This window comes from Cygnus atratus, chromosome 1 (assembly GCF_013377495.2).
Source record: "Cygnus atratus isolate AKBS03 ecotype Queensland, Australia chromosome 1, CAtr_DNAZoo_HiC_assembly, whole genome shotgun sequence".
NCBI lineage: Eukaryota > Metazoa > Chordata > Aves > Anseriformes > Anatidae > Cygnus > Cygnus atratus.
This window is the reverse complement of record NC_066362.1, coordinates 177385388-177399513: the sequence shown is the minus strand read 5'-3', so window position 1 is coordinate 177399513 and position 14126 is coordinate 177385388. Positions and strand designations below refer to the sequence as shown.

Genomic DNA, 14126 nt, shown 5'->3' with positions numbered 1-14126 from the left:
TTGACACTGTTTATATAACTCAATACTGTGCGATGTAAGGATTGTAGGCTGTTGCAACACTGGGAGCTTGCACATGCTTTCACCACACCAGTAGGCACCATTTGCCCTTCCCTCATGCTAGGGGGAGTCCCAGGGAGATGGAGGTGATCACCGTGGCACATGCTCTTGTTGGCTTCTCACGCTCCACAGAGGCAGGAGGCAAGGGGCATGTCTCCGTCATACCCAACAGGCTGAGTCTGCTCCTGCTAGATGACTCCAGTTTTCTTCCCCTTGGACCTGCTGGGAAATTCAAACCTGGGGGTTGGGGAAGAGGAAGCTGAAGGTCTGCTCCTTACTGCATTAGGAAAGCTTCCTTAGAGTATTTTGGAGGGCAGAGGAGCAGCAGGCACTTGGGTAGGAGCACAGGCAGGGTTGTGTGCCTCTGCCTCATACTGTATGGCCAACTGGAGCTAATGGGGGCTCGCTATGCTTAGGAACGGTGTTTGTCTGGAAGAAAAGGACTAGGTTAGAGAGGCAAATCAGAGAATCACAGAATGGTTCAGATTGGAAGGGACCTTAAAGACCACCCAGTTCCAAGCCCCCCGCCATACGCAGCGACACCTCCCACCAGAGCAGGTTGCCCAAAGCGCCATCCAGCCTGGCCTTGGACACCTCCACGGATGGGGCAGCCACAGCTTCTCTGGGCAACCTGTGCCAGGGCCTCACCACCCTCACAGTGAAGAATTTCCTCCTAACATCTAATCTAAATCTCCCCTCTTTTAGTTTAAAACCATTCCCCCTTGTCCTGTCATTATCTGCCCATGTAAAAAGCTTGTGTTCAGGCTGGTGTCTTCAAATATAGGACTGTAGCTGTCTGAATTCACTTATATCCAGTCCAGTGCAATGCTGAACAGAAAAAGGAGCTCAGTTTTGCACCCCATGCTGTCATGTAAATAAAATGCTGCTGAGTGAAATTGCAGGAATGACACATAGCTCTAGGTGAAGTTAATGCCACATGGAATTCATTGGGTTTTCAACATAGGCACGTTAACTAGAAGTAAGTTAATTTTTTGTTTTTGTTTTAGTTTTTCACTTTTATCATTCCCAGGCTCAATTAAAGGAATCAAAACAAAAGCAGGAGGAGGAAGCCAGGACAAGAGCACTTCAAAATGAACAAAGGAGGTATGATGCAAAAACTCATGGTATACTTTAATTTATTTTATATCTGGAAAGGGTCTCAAAATTGCAGGCATTCATGCTTAAGAAAATTATTACAGTGAGGAATCCTGACCTAGCCTCTGGTTTAACATCACCTTCAGATAAACCACTGATATCCATCATTACAGCTGCTCACAGTAATGCAGTACAACCCAGAGTGTCTTGTTCACTTTATTTTATCAGCACAGGATATAGCGTGGGACAGAAACTATTAGTAGTTTCATGAAAACTTAAAGCCAGTTGGGGAAAAATATATATATATGTATATATTTGTATATATATACACATATATATGTAATATTATTTTGTAATAGGCTACTTTGTTCACACAACTTTTTTGCAGTTGACTGTCATTGAAGCTAACAGACAGAGCTAAGCATGGGATTAGATACTGATACCTGCAGTACAGCAAGGCTTTCTGCTGCTGTGGTGCTTCATGTCCCAGGCTGTGCCCACTGCTGCACTGTGTTCTGATCTTGCAGTTCTGTCACTTAAATGACTTTTCATTATCTTGAAGCTCAGCTTTTTTCTTAGCTTTATTTTTATTTTTCTGCAGGTATAAAGAAATAGCCCTCAGAACTGTTTTTTTTTTTTTTTTTTTTAAAGCAACCTTTTTTTTTATAGTTAGGTAAATTTTAAAAAATTATTTCTGTAGGAAACCACTTTCTGTACAGTTTTCATTGCTTTTTATTTCTCCAGCAAAGATATTGGGATAATTACCCATAGAAGTTAATGAAGGATTTTCAGTTGAGTCTATCTCGTGTCCCCAGATAGAAATAATCCAGTACCTTGCATTTTGCATCCTTTGTGCAAAGAGCATTGTAAAACACTGAAACAACAGTCATGTCTAAGCATGTGTGTCAGTCTTAAGCATTAATAAGGATAAAAAGAAACAGTTTTCAGATGGTTTGAAAATATTTGGAACAGATGGAGGGAAACTGCATCTGTCTGTATGCATGCGTTGCAGATTGATAAAGCAGTATAAGAAAATGCTAGAGTTGCTTTCAGAGCTGGATGGCTGGGAAAGTTGTCAGGTATACAACTGGTCTCCGTTAGGAAGAAGCCTAAGTGTTTTGTTTTTTTTTTTTTTCATTAGGAAATCAGAACTTGTAGAAACTAGTATAATGAAAGCTGAAAGACTACCTAAGGTGAATTGTTGAAATAGCTAACCTCGCTGATCAAGTGAGTGGTATGCAGGATGACTTTCTAGAGAGAATTTTGGGCCATTTCTCACAAAAGCCAAGGTATGCCTTTTAATCATGATGGATTGATCACAGGATAAGAATACACCTCGTGAATTGAAAATGAAAGCTACCCTATCTCATGCCAGGCTGTGGTTATTCAACACAGGCTTGAAAAGCATAGAATGATGTGCATTTAACTGGGAATAGGGAAAGCTGCTCACAGAATGTTAAATTTCAAGAGTTTGTGAACTCCTCAGCTATCTTCAATCAGTATTCATTTTTAATTATATTTTAAGGGTAAATAATGCTTTCCTAGACCGACTCCAGAACAAAGCACAGACTAATAGCATCTGCCAACCTGGATATTCTGGGAGTCTGGACTACCTCAGTAATGGTGCCTGGGTAAGTTTTTGGGTACAGAATATGAAAGCAACGGGATTGTTTAAAAATTGACTTTTTCCCATACACTATTATGTGTCTGTGTGTGATTAGCCTGCCTGGCAGTCTTGGCTGGCTGCCTACAGTAGCTTTTTAAGAAGAAAACCTGTCTATAATATAAGCTGTTCAAATGGGAGGAGGGAGTAACAGCTGCTCTTGCAGCAGAACTCTGTTTCTTTGCATGGAAGGTAGTGCAAGGAACCGAATCCAATGTACTTCCTGAAGTTCAGAACAAGGGTAGTGAAATTGTATGGGGTTTTTGGAAAGTCTTTAAATGAAAGATGTTTGGAAAGGCTGTAAACGCTTTAATATGTTATTGAAAGTGGAGGAGGGAAATCTCATTTCTGTTCATCTCTTCCTGTATAAAATTATGGTAAGGAAGAACCAACTGCATCTAATTGAAAATATATAGTATTTGTCAGTTTTTTTCTGAAGAAAAGGTATCTTGACTGGAGCCTATTAAATAGCCAGTACTAAGTACTGTGGTTTTTTTTCAGCTGTCCTAATGAGGCATTAATATGACTTATTTAGAATTGCTTCAGTGATCAAAAAACAAACAAACCAAAAAAAACTGCAGTATTCTCACCATGAAAATTTCCATTAGGGTGAAATTCCATTGCTGAGAGGACTACAGTGTAGAAATGGAAGATTTTCAAAGACTGAGCAACAAAATGATATGAGTCTAAGAGGACTGAGTGTATGTGCCAGCGTAGGGAAAACTGTCTAGAAGATAACCAGAAGAAAAGCTTGAGGTGGATTGCTTGGACTGTTTGGTGTGGATTTAGATCTTGGCAGATGAATGCCAGGAAAACCTGGGCATCTATAAAATCTGGGAATGATAGAGAAGAAGATAGTGTTGCCGCTGGAGTTTACCAGATACTGAAAATGGAAAAGGAGTCTCAATCCCTTCAAGCTTTAGGCAAGCCCCAAGCTACGGCAGAAGGCTCAGGAACCCCAGGCTGAAGCCACCTCTGTGCACAGCAGTTCCCTTGGACTTGCTGAGGCAAACTCTACATGGCAGGCCTGAATGATTTTTTTGTAAGTAGCAGTGTTAGACTTCAGGTAGGACAGAGGTAACTAATACCTAGTAAGATGCAAAAGGTAAAATCTGCTGGAGGGGGCCTGGTTAACCAAGGCAACAAAGGTAGAAATAATTCTTTTTATTTCACTTTGTGTCCTTTATCCCAATGTGTAAACTGTTTCCTGACAAAAGAAGGTCTATAACAACCAACAGTCTCAATATCTGAACTCCAGCATCTCCACCAGAGCATCTGCTGTCACCACCTAAAACTTCTGCACTGTCTTCAGAAGGCGCAGGGTTTTGCCTTTCGTTAGTTGCCATACGTCCTCTTCCCTACGGCAGGTGTTAGTGCCACCGCATGCAGCCCAGGCAGAGTTTTAACAGCAGACAGCTCTGTAATGTCCCCAGCCAATTTATGTTTTTCTTTTTTTTTTTAACAAATATATATATTCAAAGAATACATCAACATAATTAACAACAAAACCCTGTGTGCAGAAGTGATAAATTTCCTACTCTGGATGTTTACTTAATGGTTCCCAAGGAGCCTGCCTTCTGTTGCATAATGCTAGATTATCCATTTTTCCTGTATGCCACAATATGAAATGTTCAGAAGACTGAGCAAAGCAGGGAAAGAATAAAGTATGAAAGAGTATGTCATCAAGGAGAGAAATTAAAATGAATTTTGGTAACAAGAGCAAGAAAGAAAAATCTCTCTCAAACGGTAGGCTGGAGGCTGCAGCCTTGGTGTCTTTGATTATATTGAGGCTCTTCTCCGTTCCCTTGGGATTTTAAGCAAAAAGAGATGAACTCCAAGAGTGGCTTACAAGTCATGTCGTCTGCAACATGGTGTTTTGCATTACAAGGTTGCTAACTGAAGGAGGTCAGAGCATATACTAAGATTAAGAGAAAAGAAAAAGGTTCCCAAAGTTGAGACCTGCAGGTAATTTTTGAGCGTACTCCTTCCTTGTAGTTGCACTGAAGAGGAAATATTTGTTCTTCCCTGGTTCTTTTTTTTTTTTCTTTTTTTTTCTGATTGAACTCTTCACAGTCACAAATGCTTCACGCTTACAGAAACTGAACATTGCACCGTTATCAATATACCTGCTGTATTTTTCGTTATTACTTCTATTAGCCTGGTTTCCTAAGGAAATGAAGTTTGTATGATCATGCTGTCTGTCTGCACGTAATTAGGTTTTCAACCTGCTGGCCGGTCTTAGATGAATTTGAAAGGGAGTATAAGTCTCAAAGATAATTAAGTTTCCATTTGTTCCATGAAAAGCAGTGGCTAGGCAGATAGCAGAAGCTGGGCAGTGGCTGGGTATCATGAGGGACATAAAAAGGAAGGGGAAGGTAAATTTGTTCTGTGTGTTTGGCCAGGGGAGAAGAGAGCAGTTGCACCGCCCAATAGTCCACCAACTGATAATAAACCAGTTCTTCTGCCTTCCAGACATCTTGCGTTTTATTAGGAATATTTATATCCTGTTATTTCAACAAGTATCTTCATGAAAGTAGTCTTTTCTCCCTTTTTGGTTATAAATGCCAGAGCGCTCTCTGGGTGGTTGTGTGGTTTGCTTTTTTAATGGGAAGACAAATTAATGAATTTCTACTTCTCTCTGTTGAGGTACTGCACCCTTGAGAGAGAAATGAGTCTTCTTGTATGCTACCAAGAAAATGTTGATGTCCTTTGTGCTGCCATTGTCTCTAACATAAGTACAAACATTCTAGGATAGGAGGGAAAAAATAATGGTTGTCATATCAACATCAAAGTTTAATCAATAAGATTTAATCTTTACTCAGCTGGGGCCTATAAGTGAGACAATATCCGTTCACTATAGTGGCACAAATGATCAGTTTTATTTAAATACAAAAACACTTCTATTTTTACAAAAGAATAACTTTAAAATAATGGCACATTTTTATATTCACTCCCCTGTGAGATTTGCCCATGCTCAGGCACTAAGGGATTTGCACAGACCACGTGCTAATGCAAGGGAAGCCTGTAACAGAGCCCTTGTTTATTTTTTGGGTCTCTGTCAAGGACACTATTGTCTATTCTATTTATGGGGAGAGGTCACATACTGAATAGGTGAAATTTATATGTCTACTCTTCTTTAATGAAGTACTGGATGTCTTGTTGCAACTCTCTGAGCTACAGTAAACCCAGAATCTAGAAGGCAATGTGACATATTGCACCTTCATGTTTCATGCCTCCATTACACCCTGTGTCATGCATATGAATGAGAAATGCTCTTTCAGATGCTGACTCTGCTCTTTCAGTTGATGCATAATTCTAGATATTTAGAGGGGGAAACAACTATGCACTGAATACACAGGTGCAATGCGACAGGAAACCACATTGTGTTTCTTTCCCCTGCACGGGACAGGAACTAAGAGGATGCAGGACAAAACTAACATGGTTTGGGGATAAAACTATGTTAAATGAGCATGGTTTGTGGATTAGCACTTGGTTTAGATCTTGCAGCATGCTCCATGGAAATTTTACTTTGGAGTCTTAACCAGATTTACACTATTTGCTAGGAAACTGAGAGGGAGCATATCATCATGGAGGTTTCACACCAATGGGAAGCTAACCTCCACAATGCCACTTCCTCACTCGCCCTCCTCAAAACAGGAGGGGGAGAAAGAAAGCTCATGGACTGAGATAAGGACAGGGAGATCACTTACCAATTACCATCATGGGCAAAACAAATTCAATGTAGTGCGATTAAGGTAATTTATTGCCTATGGCTAATAACTGACTAGAGCAGTAAGAAACTAAAAGCAAACTAAAAACACCTTCCCCCCCATCCACCCTCTTCTATGTCCCCCCTGGGCAGTGCAGGGGAACAGAGAATGGGGGCTGCGGTCAGACCCTGATGCTTCGTCTCCACCGCTCCTTCATGGTCACTCTCTGCTCCTGCTCAACGTGGGGTCCCTCCCACGGGATGCCTCCTGAACTGAGCCTGCGGGGGCTGCCCACAGGCAGCAGCTCTTCAAGACCTGCTCCAACATGGGTCTGTACCACGGGGTCCATCCGTCAGGAGCAAACTGCTCCAGCACGGGTCCCCCACAGGCAGCAGCTGCCCCCAGACGCCCTGCTCCTCTCCACGGGCTGCAGCTCCGGCCCGGGGCCTGCTCCTGCGGGGACTCTCCATGAGCCGCAGCCTCCTCCAGGCCACATCCACCTGCTCCACCGGGGGCTCCTCCACGGGCTGCAGCGTGGAGATCTGCTCCATGCGGGACCCATGGGCTGCAGGGGGCAGCCTGCTCCACCAGGGGCCTCTCCACAGGCCCCAGGGGAACTGCTGCTGTGTGCCTGGAGCACCACCTCCTGCCCTCCTGCTGCACTGACCTTGGGGGCTGCAGGGCTGCTTCTCCCTCCTTGCTCTCCCAGCTGCTGTTGTGCAGCAGTTTTCTGTTTCCCTTTCTTCAATCTGCTCTCCCAGATGCCCACCCAGCATCACTCCCTAGCTCAGCTCTGGCCACTGGCAGGTCCCTTTTGGAGCTGGCTGGATCTGGCTCTGAGCTACTCACAGAGGCCACCCCTGCAGCCCCCCCAGCTGCTACAAAAATCCTTGTCACGTAAACCCAATACAGTCATGTAGTTTTACTGTTGCACAGCAAAGAAGAATCATAGCTCTAAAGTCAATGAAGTTACAAGGCTGGCATGCATGCCATTGTTTTCCATACACAATCAGTCTTTAATACAGACTTTATTGAGCTTTTACGTGTGTAGAGTTACGCTGAAAATGCTGGTCTCCCAGGAGAAAGAAAAATATTTTATTTAACATGGGAATATTTGGAACAGAGTATTTATATGAGAAGGCTCCAGAGTGCCATCCACAATGGCTAAATTTGTTTTAGCAAACAAAGACTGTTGTTTAGACTGTTGTTTAGACTGTTGTTTTCTATCTTAGCTTTAGCCTGGTTAGTCTAAAGGTTTTTTTTTTTTTTTAAACTGTTTTGTTGCAGTTGTTTAGAGTAATGGGATAGTCTTTCCTGGCAGAATGATGAAGGAAAAAAAAAAAAAAAACACTCAGCAGAAGTACTGGTACTGATATAGGGACCTAAGATGAGTAGATCCAGGCATGCTGTAGCTGAGTTTAATGACTTCTCTGATGAGGCAGTCAAACAGCATATGCAGATGTGTTCTGCCTGGCTTGACTGAGCTCAATCATACTTTCTTTTGAAAATCTCATCCTCAAAGAGAATAGTGGTAGTCTGGGGAGGAGCAGAAGAAACCTCTCACTCTTACAAACTCTGTATGACCAAGACAGGATCAAGACATCTAAAGATATTTGGAACACTTCTAGATTGACTTTTTTTCAGCAAAATCAAAATATGTTTATCTCCTGAGTCAATACATCCCACTATTCATATGCAATTCAAATCAAATAAATATTTATTACTGGAACTGGAATCTTGCAGAAGGGCTTATTATTTTAAACGGAGCTTCAAAAGACAGGAAAGGGCACCAAGTAACCAGGAAAGACACACGTAGCTGGATAACCATAATTCCTGGCATAAATGTCTCATTGTACTGTACTGCATATTGAACTATACTAATGCATTTTTTTTTCTAGGGGTCAAACTACTTGGAATAAAGGATCAACGTTACTAAAAGGTAAGAATAACGAATTTGTTAGTTCTTGTTAGTGTGGTGATTTTACTCAGCTGGGTAGCTGAGCTCCACCACAGCTGCTCTCTCACTCCCTCTCCTCAAAGGGCAAGGGGGAGAAAATACAATGGAAAGGGCTAAAGGATTGAGATAAGGACAGGGAGATCACTCAACAATTACTCACAGGCAAAACAGACTCAGAGTGAGGAGTTTAATATAATTTATTGCTTATCACTAACAAGCTAGAGCAGTGAGAAACTAAAAGCAAACAAAAAACACTTTCCCCCCATCCCCACTCTTCCACCTCCTTTCCCCGAGCGGTGCAGGGGAACGGGGAATGAAGGCTGCGGTCAGTCCCTGACGCTTTGTGTCTGCTGCTCCCTCACCATTGCTCTCTGCCCCTGCTCCACGTGGGGTCTCTCCCATGAAATTCTGTTACCCCCAGATCCCCTGCTCCTGCGTGGGCTCCTCTCCACGGGCTGCAGCTCCGGCCCGGGGCCTGCTCCTGCAGGGGGCTCTCCATGGGCAGCAGCCTCCTCCAGGCCACATCCACCTGCTCCACTGGGGGCTCCTCCACGGGCTGCAGCGTGGAGATCTGCTCCATGCGGGACCCATGGGCTGCAGGGGGACAGCCTGCTCCACCAGGGGCCTCTCCACAGGCCGCAGGGGAACTGCTGCTGCCTGTCTGGAGCACCTCCTGCCCTCCTGCTGCACCTTCTGCCCTCCTGCTGCACTGACCTTGGGGGCTGCAGGGCTGCTTCTCCCTCCTTGCTCTCTCAGTTGCTGTTGCGCTGAAGGTTTTTTGTTTCTCCTTTTCTTCAATCTGCTCTCCCAGATGCCCAGTGTTGCTCATGGCTTGGTTCTGGCCAGCAGGAGGTCCCTTTTGGAGCTGGCTGGAGCTGGCTCTGATCTGACATAGGGCAGCTGCTGGGCTCTGCTTCCAGAGGCCACACCTGAAGCCCCCTGCTACCAAAACCTTGCCATGTAAACCCTATACATTTAGTACCAAAGCTGGTATTCATTTTGTTTCATCTTGACATTTCAGTATGACAGCTTGTGTGGTTTGATTCTATAGTATTATGAAAGGACATCTTAAAAACTTTCCAACTGTGTGCATGGGTCTATGCGAAGCACATACCAAATCTTAAACTCCTTCTCTCTTAAAGAACTGTAGAATGTTTATATCAAGTCAGAGGAAACTCTGATGCCGCTGAAAGTGTTCACTCAGGGTGTGGTGATATTTGGTGCTAAAACCTCAATAAAGTCACATTCTCTATGTTGTGGACTGTGAGTGGATACCTCTGGGCAGCTGAGAAGTGTGGCTGTAAATGCAGAAAGTAATTCTGCAAACTTTCAGTGGTTGTAAGTGAAAGACTACAACTTTGTTGTGGGCTGCAGTCTTCCTGCTGTTTCCCATGTTCAAAAAGGGAGACTATTTGTATCAGTAGAGGCTGTGAAAAAAAAAAATGACAGTATTGCATCAGAAAAATGAGGTCCTCTGTTTTCACATGACCTTTTCATAAGCCTCACTGAACCCATGTTCTTTTCTGAAAGGGGTTCCCTGCCCTAATTCCCAGTTCTGATTTAAAGATTTGTCCAGAACCTTTACTTTTAGGCTTGGGGACTTTTGATGCAGGTTCAGGTTGTGACACGCATTACTCTTGCCTTAGGAAATGACTGATAACTCCTTTTTGGAAACCTAGGATTTTTAAAGAGAAATTAAAAAAATAACAATTTAAAAGCCCTTCTCTTTTAGACATGAATTGACATATTCTTAATTTCTTATACAACTTTATTCCTCATTTTCTGCTCCAACAGTAGTTTTAGTTAATATTTTCATAGCAGGGTTGTATCCTAAAGGTAGTATCTAAATAATACAGTTGGCCTCCCGTGAGTCATCTTTTCAGTTTTATGAGGAGTAGAATTGTTATTAAAAATTAACTCAAATTCACCAAAGAAAGTGCAATAAGTAGATAAAGGCAATTCCCCACAGGGGTAGAAATGACCATCTTTTGCAGCCCAAAATACTATAAAGATTTGTAAACTTTGGGCTGCTGAAGGAGTTCAACATATTGGGTTCTTTGTTGTTTTACTCAGTATCTACATTACCACTGATATATTTACATATGAACCGTATAAGAATTATGGATGGATATACTTTTTAAATCCTTGTATTACTGTTGTTTTTAAAACCCATTTCAGCTTGCTACATTAATATATTGCTCAAAGACTTATTAATATGTCTGCAGATAATTAGAATGTTTTGTGAATTAAATTTACAAAAAGATAGAAATCCCTTCATGAGTGCTTTACATAATTAAAAGCTAAAACCTGTCACAAAAAGGGAGACTTTATTTTCCAGTGGACTTAATCCTAGGGTAGTATGACTTTGATTTTTGTTTTTGCTGCAAAAGATAATTTTTAATTCTGTTTTCTCCCTCTTGTTACAGGGTACTGGAGAAATATTCACTTTTATCTGGTCTTGGCCAAATGACCTTGTAAAAGCTCCAAGAAAGAGCTCTTTTATCATTGTGATTTTTTTTTTCCTACCCTGACTTCAACTTCGCACCCACTTCATGAGCGATCTGCATAGACTGGTTTCTAGCTGTCATAATTCATGCATATTTGAAGCAGTTGATTGTGAAAGTCCTATTTAATTTTTAATAAGTGAATGCATCTTTTTTTTTTTTTTCCTCCCTTAAATTGTTTTGCCTTTTGCAGAATGCAATTATCCCAGTCTTTGGGATCTCAGAAAAAGAAGACATTAGTGGTTGCAAAAGCTGCAGGAATATCTATGTTTACTTCCTGCTGTATCCAGCAAAAAAACTTCTAGAGACTTAAACTGGAAAAACAGTGCTTTCTTTTGGGGACAGGGGATAGGAGAACTGCTGCTTTGGGTTTTTTGTTTTTGGGGGGTTTGGAGGGACTTTTTCCATTGTATTAAGTAGAGACTCAAGGAGAAACAAGTGTGTGTATTGTTGTGTATTGTAGATGAATTCTTCTAAACACATTTTTAGAAAAATACGACACATGAAAGAAATAAAACTTTAACACTGAAAACTTCGTCACAGTATTTGATCTCTCACATCTTTTGTGATATATCAGCTTTTCACTTTACCTGTTTTACCGTGATAACTTTCTGTTACATGAATGGGGAAAAGTACTACAAGGTTAGTTTTTTACTTTTTCTCTGTAGTCTAAAGGAATTGAATTTATATATCCCTCTTTCTACAAACAACATTTTAATACTTTCCAAAAGGCAGTTGCACAACCTAGATATTTCTAATGAAAAAAGAAGCGTCCACAGTATGTTAGATAAACCATGCAGACAAGAAGTATCCACTGCATTTGCAAGTACATCTTATGCAAAGTTAAAAGTTTCTCGAACAAATATTTTTTTTGGAGTGTACAGGCATGCCATGATATTTTCCCACCATCCTTGTAATATGGTAATTTCATAATGGATCACCTGATGTTTTCTTCTGAACCTGGCATGTTGCCGTGTTTTCTTTCTCCTCTGGGATTCTCTGCAGTTGCTCTTGGTTATCTCTGCCTCAGAGAATTACTCTAGCTTCTCATATTGCTAGCTAGCTGAGTTAATTCAGAGTGCCAGAGGTCTTGATAATGCTCTATGGTTTAACCTTTCTTCAAGCACCTGACATTGGGAAACTTCCTTAGGAAGACTTCTGCATTCCTACAGAATGACACTTGATTTCAAATGGTACTTCACTCTGCTATTGGACTGCTGCTTTGAAAATTAAATTCACATCTCCTTCCAAGAATGCCCTCACCCAACCTGCTTTGGTAGATATCAGGTCTGGGGCTAGATGTCTGCAGAGTGGCATATATGTACATGCATGCACATATATTTTAAAGGAAATGTCTAGATCCTTGTACTGTATTCTGATCATACTAAGTCTTGCAGGTAGTCTTTTTGAAGTTGTGAACCTGCAGCTTTCCATGCTTGGAGTACCATACCTCTAGACCACACTGAGAAAGGCTGAGTGGAAGTGGCTGTGGTCACTGAGAAGTTAAAATTCAGTGTGGTCATGTTGCTGTGTTTCTATTTCCAAAGAAAAATAAGAACTTTTTATTAACCTGCTACTTTCACATTCAGGAACAGTGATGGCAAGTCACCTTGAATAACCTCTTCCATTAAGCTTGTCTACTTTCTTTTGGCTGTCTTCGAAGATGAAACTGGATCACAATCTTCAAAGTGCTTCCCCTTATCCAGCATTTCAATCTCTTATTTGAAATGCTCTCTACAAAGTTTAACTATTATTTCAGACATTAACTATTCCAGCCGTTTTTATTGTCAAAGTATCTGAATTTTCCCTCTTCTATCTTTCTGAGCAGAACAAACAAATCTATATGAACAGTGAAATGTCTTTGAGAACCATGGCCTGCAATGGAAATGATAAGAAGTCACATTTATCCACAAATTGATGTTAACAAGATGTCTGGAAACTGCTGTTCTTATCCTGTTGGAAGGCTTCCAGTATCTCAGAATTACCACTTCCCCACACATACATCCTGGCAAAACTTAAGCTTTAAAGTAAAGGGATGGTATGACATCTTTTTAAAGGGGTTATAATGAAATGAAAGGCTCTGGACTGGGAAAATGGCTTCATGTCAGTCAAGAGTTAGGAAGTAATAGTTGGGTGTGTTTGCTATCAATCTGTTAGAGTAAACCTTTGCTAAAGGTTTTCAAATAAAAACAGTAGGTTCCTCTAGTTACAAAATGCACCAACAGAATTAAATATCTATTATGCATTGACATAAAAATAAATTTTATTAGTATATAGCATAGTATACTATAGTATTATAGTATATAATGGAAGTTAGGTTTTTTAAATTATTATTTTATTTATTTATTTTGAAATTGTTGTTGACTGAATATAATCTGGAGTGATGATCTCAGTGTTATTTCAGAAGCCACCCTTCTAACAGGGAATTGTATGGGGTTGGAAGTTACAACAGGACATGCTGAGACAAATTCAACCAAACAGAATGACTAAGCCATTACAATCAGCTGTTCTGAAATCCAATATAAGCCAACAGTAAGATTCCTATGTTTAGATTTTACAGTCTGTCTAAATCAGAAACTACCTTCCTGTGAAGAAATGCAATGTTCATTTAAGGACTTACAAGACTGATTCTCCATTATGTTCCTAAAAGTTTTTCCAATGGTTTAACTGTCCCTACTGTTAAAAATAGCTACCTGACTCCTAATTGAAACTTGCCAAGTTTCAAATTTTCATTACTGAATTTTCTTATACAATTGCCTAGCATATTAAAAAGTTTTGTTATTGGGACTTTTGTTTTTTCAATGTGCATGCGTTAGGAAAATTTAATTCAACTTTTATTCTAGGGTTTACTGTATCTTCTTTTCTACTCTGGAACTGAGGCACAATATTGTTATCTATTAGAAAGGGAACTAATATGAAGCTTACGTCTTATGGTACTCATCCATCTTCAATTCACACCTTTGCTTGAAATTCAGATCCCCTCTTGGAGAACATCTCAACCATCAGGCTCTTTAGGGTAGTTTTTATCACCTGTGCTGTGGTGGTTATTCTACTTTGCACAAAAGAATAGAAAATTATGGGAAGTGAGAAGACACTAAGCCCATAAATTGAATGTTTCCTGCCCTGCCCATGCGATGACC

The 14126-nt window shown here is 40.9% G+C and overlaps 1 protein-coding gene across 1 annotated transcript in view; it reads left to right on the top strand.

The window, feature by feature from the left end:
- Nucleotides 1-11514, top strand: part of EPSTI1 (epithelial stromal interaction 1) — a 50258-nt gene extending 38744 nt beyond the window's left edge. Inside the window, exons 8-11 of the mRNA XM_035553347.2 lie at nt 1088-1161; nt 2678-2783; nt 8424-8464; nt 10909-11514. Of these exons, the coding sequence (XP_035409240.1) occupies nt 1088-1161; nt 2678-2783; nt 8424-8444 (201 nt within the window). The 3' untranslated portion in view covers nt 8445-8464; nt 10909-11514. The remainder of the gene's footprint in view (nt 1-1087; nt 1162-2677; nt 2784-8423; nt 8465-10908) is intronic.
- Nucleotides 11515-14126: the final 2612 nt, after the last annotated feature.